General features: G+C 37.3%; 1 protein-coding gene across 1 annotated transcript; it reads right to left on the bottom strand.

The window, feature by feature from the left end:
* Positions 1-293: 293 nt before the first annotated feature.
* On the bottom strand, positions 294-4,722 carry srd5a3 (steroid 5 alpha-reductase 3). The gene is made up of 5 exons (XM_022203026.2): positions 4,468-4,722; positions 2,352-2,503; positions 2,091-2,276; positions 1,883-2,008; positions 294-870 (listed from the first exon to the last, which is right to left on the bottom strand). The coding sequence occupies exons 1-5, from the start codon at positions 4,677-4,679 to the stop codon at positions 611-613; spliced, it is 936 nt and encodes a 311-aa protein (XP_022058718.1). The 5' UTR covers positions 4,680-4,722; the 3' UTR covers positions 294-610.
* Positions 4,723-9,997: the final 5,275 nt, after the last annotated feature.

Genomic DNA, 9,997 nt, shown 5'->3' with positions numbered 1-9,997 from the left:
ATTTCTTCCCCAGAGGTCCTGTGTCCATGCCCCACTGGGTCAGAGGAGTTTTAGCAGCATAAAGGGGACCAACACTTTATTGGGCAGGTGGTCATAAAGTTTACCTGATTGGTGTAAGTACTATATAGTTTATAGTAAAACCACTTGTTTGGTCATTGTTACACAAAACAAAATAATGTGCTTTTATAGAGATATGTCACAAAAGCAACAAAAACATTCAGTCATAACCTCAGTTTCTCTTTTTATGCTTTGAAAGGTGCTTTTTAAAAGTAAAGAAACATTCAAGTTGCATATCAATTCCAACACAGTAATTTAATACACAATAATAATAAACTGCATTAAAGCACTTTGGAATGACAAAAGCAAGTTCTCCCTGTAATGAACAAGTGTAGCAGACTTTTACAGTACTTTCACATCAGAAACAGACTTATTCCAAAATTCACATTTGCAGAGCCAGAGTTGTCCTCTTCGTCTCTAAGCAGCTCCAGACGAGCTTGTTATTCAGTGCTCAGAAAGAGGTGAGTCTCACTCCTACACCTTCAGCTCCTCAGATATCTATGGATGCGATGGGACTTCTCATTTCTCATTACAGACAGCGACACCAGAGCATTCAGAGCACAAAAGGTATAAACGCTCTTCTGTGTCTTGGGTATGAATCATATTTGCTGATGTAGAGGTCGTGACAAAGCTGTCCTGCCAGCGCCTGGTTGAAGAGCACATAAAGGACCACAAGCCACCAGGTCAAAGAAACACCTCTGAAAACAAAACTCAGTGAGACATAGATGAGCAGCTCAGCAAAGTAGTGTGGGCATGAAACCAGCTCGAAGCAGCCTCCATTCGGCACTTTGTGAGCCAAGGTCTCCACTCTTCCTGCAAGATTTAACAAAAGACAACAAACAGAGACATTATTGACTCTCTAATTAGCAAATGAGTGAAGTTAAAGCTGCACTAATCAATATGCTTATATTAACAATAGATCAAATTAGTATGAGTAATGTGAAATGTTTCACTACAGATTCATGGAGTGATCAACCAACTGTAGCTCCACTCAGGTCTATGCTTTTTTGTTTGCCAATTTTAGCTCATTGTTTGGGTTTTCCTGCACTTAACTCTACCCTTATCATCCTTTTTTCTGGTTGGAGCAAAAGCCTCTGATGAACTAACTTTGTGCAACCTGATAAACACACAAACAGCAGTCAGACAAAGTGAACATAGTAGAATATTCGGTGCGGCAGCTAAATAATCAGTTGTATTTCTCAGGAGTTGGTAGAGACCAAAATAACCGCTGAATGAACCCGAATGTTGCTTTGTGTTTGCTAGATGTGTAAATTGCAACTGTTTGCTAACATATTCACTGTGACAGCTGAATAAAAGCAGCATGTCACTGTTGTGTTTTTAGCTTGTTCTGCTCGAAAAATGGTGGAAAAAGCAGCTTCAGTATGTGTCTCCATGTCATTTACAATACTAGAAAAGCACTCGGAGATCGCAGACCTCTGCCAGGCCATCTGTTTGTCTGTCTGTCTGTTTGTCTGTTAACAGCATAACTCAAAAAGTTATGGACGGATTTTCACCAAATTTTTACAGAATGTCCGGAAGAGCAAAAGTAACAATCGATTAGATTTTGGAGGTGATCTGGATCACTTTTGAAGGTGTACATAGTCCTTCAAAAAAATCCTGGATCCAGACAGTGATCCTGGCGGAGGTAATTATGTATGATTCTAATTCTGTCCATCAGATGTTCCCCTTCAACAATCACAACAATAAAAGAAAAAATATGATGCCTAATGTGATGGATTTTCTATTAAAATCAGACATCGTGTTTCTGCAGTACATTTTGTGTAGCTTACATCCAGGACAAGCAGAGAAAAATGTGTTTGTTCACCTGACTTTCCGGTGCGAAGTCCAGCCAGCAGGACTATAGACTGATGCTGCAGCAATGAGGCCCCAATGAAAAGTACAAACCCAGCCACATGAAGCCATTCCAGCTGCGAGAGGAGGGCGCCAGTCCCTACAAAGAACGGCACAAAGATCAGTAACACAGAACACAACCAGAAAATGCCAAATATAAAGAGGACTACTCTCGTTCTGACCTTGTCCCGTGCGATCCGAGCAGAGCACCGTCAACCCCAGCACGATGTAATACCCCAAACCGAACACATACTGCACCAGATGCATGGCTCCATCAGAGAAAACACTGACGAACAGACACTCCAGCAGTCTCCTGAGGGAGTGGACACAGAGCAGCAGCTGCACCAGCAGAGTGGACAGCTGTGGGGCTGCAGACAATAATACCATCAGACACCAGAATGAATCAAACACACCTGAACAGAGCAGAGGGTCGGTCAGCTTACCTTGACTGTCGGCTCCTGGTACACCTGTCAAAACGTCTAATATCCAAGTCAGCCATGATGGATGCGGCTGATGCTGATAGATGAAGTTAAGGTGCAGGAGTAGAAGAAGACCATTCCAGCTGACAGAGATGGCGTAAAAGTGCCAGAACCACCTAAAAGGAGAAACAAGAGGCTATTTAACACCTGTGTCGTCCTGCGGGTCAAAATTGACCCATTTTAAAGTTTGAAAATATGGGAAAAAAATATTTTCACAGTGAAACTTCTGATTTCCACATTTTCAGCATTTTTGGAAAATCTTTGAACATTTTTTTGGTGTAAAAAAAGACATGTTAAAAATGTTTCTTAAGAACATTCACAAAAAAATGAACCAAAATCCAGCAAAATTCACTGGATTTTGGTAGATTTTTTTGTGAATGTTCTTAAAGAAAATGTCATAAGTTTTACTGATATATATGAAATCATTTTAGGTATTTTAGGATTTTTTTTGGGAAGATTTTTACTCATTTTTTGAAAATATTTACAAGAATGTTCTTGCCAAATTTGGGGGATTTAAAAAAAATAAAACTTTTAAGAGAATCTTTTAAGGAATGACTGGAATTTTCTTCCTGAAGGTTTTGCAAATTTTCAGAAATTTGGGGATTTTTTTTTTGCTGAATTTTTGGATTGTTTTCAGACAAGGAAAAAAATATTTTTTAGTGCCCATAAATGAAGACAGCAGGAGGCTTAACTAAATCAGTACTAACATAGCTTCACTGATGATACACAGATTTCCATTTCCCTCTCATTGAATTACACTGGCCCTTTGTATTATCTTTGACAGTCACCTATTCTGGTAATTCCAGGTGACAAAGATGGCTAAAAATTAATTTTACCATCTCAGAAATACTGCGTATCTGCCATCTTTCCCGTCTTATGAAGATACAGAAAGATGTGCTTGTGTTTTTGTTTCTAACAGACTTCACCTACTTTAATGCTCTTTGTTTTTCTATCCTCTCAAAAAAAATCTTGAAACAAACACAAGATAATTCAAAAATGCAGCACTAGCAGCATATCCTCTCACCCAAACTTACTACAGAGAACACATTACTGCAGCTTTAAAGGCTCTTCATTGGCATTTGTTCTCTTTTTTTTTAGACTTTGCTTTGTTTTTCATCGTTTATTTGTCTGATTCGATAGTTAGATACATCCCTTCTAGGTTCTTTAACATTAGAAAAAAAAACCACTGGTCTCTTAAAAATTCTGTAGAATAGAACTAAGATGACAGAGCTGCAACAATTCATCAAATATTTAGATTTGTTTTCAACCACTACATTAACTGGCAACTATTTATTTAATCATTTAACCAGTTAAAGCATTTTTTCAGGATAAAAAAATCTAAATTCTTTGATTACAGCTACTTAAACCCAATTTTTTGTGGCTTCTTTACTCCTCTATGACAGTAAACTGGATTTTCTAGATTAGTCGACAAAACATTTGCCATCTTGGGCTTTGGGAAACATTAATCCACATTTCTCACTGTGAACCAAGGCTCTCTGGAATAAGACAGAATAAAGTGTGAGTAATTTATTGTTAGATGTATTTTGCGCTAAACTCTTGTTCTCTTGCTCTTTAACACACATGTATAGTTGTACATAATAGTTAGAAACCCATTTCCTTCCGTAACCTGTTGGTCTTGTTGAAATGCACATGTTGTATTTTGTGTCACATTTATGTAGTTTTATATAATTTGCTGATATCAGACTTTTTTTTAAACTTTTGAATAGACTTGTATGGGGAAGTTTTATCATTATTAGTATGATTTTTTTTTTTTTTTTTTTTTTGCTTTTTCGTGTTATTTTATCCTCTTCTTTTTACAACACTTTAAGTTGGACTTGCTGTATGAACATTTACAAAATATTATTTTCTTATTTTCTTAAATCATTTTAAAAGCAGTCTACAACTGTGCTACCCAAATAAAGCATTTATTACACAGTATGCTTCATTGTGTTTCCTCCCTATTCTATGTTTTAAAGAAGTAAGCAGCATTATTAACCTCAAAATTCTGGTGAATTATTTATAAGCGCACAAACACCACACATTCGTTATAAATACACTGCATTTGGGGTTTTATTATCACCTCTTAGGGACGTCGAACAGCCGCATCCACTCGTCGCGTTTGATATTTTGTTTGGTTTTTCCGTAACGAATCAGATCCTGAAATATCGCGTAAACTCGACATTCGTATTTGCCCGACGAGACTTTGTGCGCACAAAAAGCCACAAAGAAACACGAAGCCAGAAAACACCACAAAATATCGATGGCACTTAAACCCAAGAAGCTCCACATCATCTCTGAGACATTGTTGTGTGCAACGCGGAAAAGAGACCGTCGGGAAACGTCTCGCAAAGGTTCCGGATAAAGAAAAGATAACAGGAAATGCCAGATAGTTGTTTAATTGTAATGATTTGGTGATTTGCCAGGTGTTTTTGGGAAATACCTAACACACAACGTCCACGGGAAGAAGTGAGATCTTTTCAATTAAGATTTAGTTAACATTGTCTGAAAATAGCACAGCAGATGGCAGCATTTCAATCTGTCCTCTCTGAAAACCAAACCAGCATTAGACAAGGGTGACAAATGAAAAGTATTTGTCTTGTGATAGGCCTCAGTAAATAAATAGATAATTATGGTCTGAGCACCGACGGTCCCAAGGCACCGACAGTGCCGAAGGACCCTATTGAAACCCTGGTTTCTTTTTCTTCTTCTTCCCTCTTTTCCCGTCTTTTCAAACTCCACTTTGGCGGCCTAAACATACCCCAAAACGCGTCAAACTTTGCATGCACATCAGGCCAAAATTGCCACACATATCTGGATTGGCAAATTATTGTGTAAAAAATTATTGTGCTGCTTTTAGTATAAATTCTGGTTCAAACTTCTCAGTACTTTTACAAAAATTGTCTCTAATTAATTGTTTTGCTTTTAATTTCAGTTTTAATGTTTTATGCATTTTTCTTCTCTTGAAACATTTTTAAACGCTGTAAACAGCTTTGCCTTCATGCATGAAATATGCAATAGTTACAAATAAACTTGTCTTAATGACGAGTAACATCGTAACAATAGTATTTATATATATATATATATATATTATATATATACACACACACACACACATACACACACACACATTACTGAAAGCAATGGTCAAACATGTAATTTAAGTAAGTTTAGACATAAATAGATATAATATATGCATTTGATGACATATACATATATTATAACCTCAGAACTAACAACTGAGTCTGTTCACATTGACCAAACTCCTCTATGGGGATTTAAGAAGTTCTCTAAATGAATCTAGCTTTCTTTAAATGTCTTTAATTTAATGTCGCAGACCAGCAAATCAAGTAAATATTGCCATTTTAGACACTGAAATCATTTATTTATTTATTTATTTGCATTTTGTTCTTCAATAAGTATATTGCCCGACTGATCGATTGTTGATACAGCTGCTGGTCAACCTTCTATCATGAAGCTCCCCATCTAATCAGTTAATTGACTCATCTTTTCATCCCTAATTGATGCTCTAAACTTGCCTTCAAACTTTTACTTTAGTAAATAAGTCTTTGCGGCACACTAAGTAAAAGCACTGATTACAAGGATAAACTCAAAGGTCCTATTATCTTACTACGGACATTATATTACTTGATTATTGCCAACAAAACCTGATTTTCTTATCTGTAAAAGTAGTTCTCTGGGTTCAAAATCAGTATCAGTTTTCCACACCTAATCCTGAGGACGGAGTTACTGACGATGCTGAACTGATTCTGTTCTTCTCTCAGTTCTTGCTGAGTTTTCTATTCACAGGTTCACCAGCCACCAGTGTTCCTCCTCTCTACAATGTGACACAGTGTCAAAGGAAAACTTGAGTGTGTTTGCATGAAAGACTTGGTGAAGGCCTTTGAGGCATTGGATTCCATGATGCCTCTTGGAGGAGCGCAGTATCCTGTCTGAGGAAGTGTGGACTGTTTCCTGCTTCCCTCCCTTCTCTGTCCTCACTGTCCTCCTTTTTATTCCTGTGCCAAAATCTGGACCCTCATTAGTCCCCCAAAGATGGCAGAAATGTCTCCCTTTGTAATCAAGCTGTTGTTCCATTTGTGTTGGATACCTTTGAAAAGTTTTGTGAAAATCAAAATCGTTACAAATCCACAGATCAAGAGCCCGAAATATCAGTTAAACATTTAATGTTGCACAAATAAAGAAGACACAGAAACTCTTACCCCTGATTCTCATATATCCATGTGGCTGTGCATGATATGGCAAACTTGTGCAAGAATTAAAGTTAGCACACTTAATTTTAGCGTTTCCACTCTAATAACTCTTGTCCAAAGGGTCTACAGATATGCCAAAACCCAGGCTTTCCTATTGCCATATGCTTTAAAACTCTGCATGTTAACTTAAAATGCACTTTTATCCAATATACTGTTACATAAACAGATTAGTATCACATCCAAAGCTACCTGTAAAATGTGATACTTTTAGTATAAAAGACTGAAGCAAATGTCCAGAGGTTCGTAAATACCTCCTAAAGTCCACTAAACAGCACATTTTATTCTTTTATATCACTGGTTTACAAAAACAAGTTGTCGTTTTAGCCATATTAGTCTTCTCATCTAACTCTTGCCGAAAAATCCAAATTTGATTGTGGCTCAAGTAATTTCTCGAAAAATCTTCGCTGCCTTCTGTAAGATAAAATAAGATGAAGAAAAAGTTCTTGCCTGATATTGTTCAAAAAGCTAAATTACATATGGAAATGCAGTGCCTAAAAAGTAGAAAAGCAGTCAGATATTATTTGGTGTTTTGACGGGCTGGGCTATACTGAAGCTATCTTGAAATGTAGTTTTTGTCTTTGAATTACTCCTGCTGTCTCAGTATGTTCTTCATATGTTGCGGAAAAAACAGAAATTTGGCAAATTTTTATTAATGACAACAGAGAGAAAGATAAAGATGGTCCAGCAACTCTGTTGAAGACAAGTACAAGAACTACAGCCTGTTTATAGTGAACATAAAGTACACTTTCCAGTGGCTCATTTCAAGTAATTTGACAAGTTTAACATACGAAATTACTCTTGGGTATATCAAAAACTCAGATTTTACTGGAAGCTAATTCCTCATAAGTGAACACACACACACACACACACACACACACACACACACACACATACACACACACACATTACTGAAAGCAATGGTCAAACGTGTAATTTAAGTAAGTTTAGACATAAATAGATATAATATATGCATTTGATGACATATACATATATTATAACCTCAGAACTAACAACTGAGTCTGTTCACATTGACCAAACTCCTCTATGGGGATTTAAGAAGTTCTCTAAATGAATCTAGCTTTCTTTAAATGTCTTTTTTTTCATTTATGCATTAATAACATGAGTGCTACATGCGTCTCCTCTTGTTCCAGCAGTGTTCTGAACAGTTCTTGTCTCTCTGATGCCATCTGCTCTGTGCCGTGTTTTCTGCGTCAGTCACAACAATGCAAAATTAATGCACAACCCTTCCCCTCATTCTCTCTCTCTCTCTCTTGGTGCACGAATGCTCTTTTTTTGCCATTCTTTCTGTGTTGAATTGTGGGACATTGACCTTTGAAATCCCTCTTGTGATCTCAAACCCAAACAGTGCCACAACAATTCACAGCTTTTGGCTTTTCAATAGGAGTTGTTTGGAGATGTGTTTTCGATGCAACTGCTGGTTTTTGAGGTTGCCACTGTGCCAATCTTCTATTTAGCAGTGCACTTTTTGTTTTCTGCTTTTTCCTTATGGTTTGTTTGTGTGTGTTCTGTTTCCAGCCATCTGAAAAACAAGATCAGCTGAACGCTGCTGGAACAGAATTGTGCACTTTTGATGCCTTTTTGCTTAACTTATGTATAAAATATTCTGTTCCATACAACCTCGCCCATTCTTTTCCCCTGAAATGCTCTAAAAAACATCTTTTCTGTTTGTCTTTCTGCGAGTGAGCCAGAGTTCAAAGCAATCACCTCATACTGAATGTGGAAAACAAAGGCAGGTAGAAATATGGAAAATGTTTCAGTTTCCAGCTCTTCCAGAGGGGCATTCGATGTTGAGCGTCCTCCAGGAAGTGATGGATCGGAGGAGGGTAGGCGGTTTAGTAGGCAGAGAGTCCCAGTAGAAGTGACCAGGCCAGGAAACATGTGGATGTAGCTCATAACATACAACCTCATCGTCTCTCCAAACCCTCCTGAATCTGTGCCAGGATCAAAACACAAGCCTTCTCCCTGCTGAGAAGGTGAAAGGCTACATTCATCACATCGAGGGAAAATCTGAGTGATGAAAAATGCCATCATTAGACACATTCTAATGCAATTCGAGTGCGGGGTTGCTTCCATTGCTTTCTCTTATTCCAAAGCATTTTTATACTGATTTCATCTGTGGTTTGCTCTTTGCTTTTTTTGCTCATACCTCAAATGATCATTTCAGTTTCCAAACCCTCTTTGGAATCTTTGCACAGACACCTGATACACTGATTTATTTGGCCTTGTCAGGAGACTTTAACTTGCAAAATATTATATGACTTTAATGTGTCTTTGTCAAACAGAGTTACAGTTAAATTTATGAACTCTTAAGCAAACAAATCCTTAAAAGAAAACTTTGGTTTATGTGAAATAGGGTTGCATGATGTACTTGAACATAGAGTATTTACAGCAGTAGGTCACAGTTGGTACGTCTCCAATTTGTAGAATCAGACGGGAGGACAAGCATGGAAGCTACATGATGAACTGCTTTGGATGAAGTTAGAAGCAAAATACATTATAGCATGTGGCAGATACAGCATCAGTTAAAGTGGAAGCTATATTTGGAATACTTTAATCATTTTTCTTTGCCATCAGACAGAGCTTTTCAATGTGGGCTCTTCAAAGTCACCTGAAGACTTGCAGCATACAGTAATTTTACTGCAGAAATGGAGTGCTGCTGGCCTGCCAGTGTTTCGATTTATTTGTTTATTTTAATTTGTTTGATGTTTTAACATATTAGTTTGGATGGACATGTTAAATCACTAAAGTCACACAATAACAGAGCAGCAATGTGGAGTAATCTGTCCAAAAGATCAAGGAAGGTGGTAGACAGTGAGACTCAGCAGACTTCTTGTGTGCAAAAGAGGTGAAGATTTTAATTCAGCGCATTTTTATTTAGCACCAATTCACAACACACTGGTTCAGGCAGTGACGTAAAGACCTTATGAATTAAACAAGGAACAGAGAACTCAACAATCCAAAATTGCCTTTGGATTCCCTCTGAGCAAGCAGTTTGCAACGGCAGGAAAGAACAAAAAAAAATCCGTTAACGGTGAAAAAAAAAAAAACCTTTGACAGAACCAGGGTCAGAGTAGGCGAGCATCTGACTTGACTGGTTGGCATGAGAGTGGGGAATATGGATTTTACATTATAGTGGTTCTCCATTTATGTGACAGTTAAAGATACAAAACAACATTGTTCACATTGTTTAATGTCTCCTTGAGATAATTTAGTCTTCTTTGTCATTTTGTGTCTTCTTTGTGTTTTGTCTTGTTATTTGCCGTTTTATATCTGATTTGTGTCATATTGTTTCCTGATTTTGTCTTATTGTATCTATTT

Source organism: Acanthochromis polyacanthus, chromosome 4 (genome assembly GCF_021347895.1).
Source record: "Acanthochromis polyacanthus isolate Apoly-LR-REF ecotype Palm Island chromosome 4, KAUST_Apoly_ChrSc, whole genome shotgun sequence".
Lineage (NCBI taxonomy): Eukaryota > Metazoa > Chordata > Actinopteri > Pomacentridae > Acanthochromis > Acanthochromis polyacanthus.
This window is presented reverse-complemented; position numbering and strand designations above follow the sequence as displayed.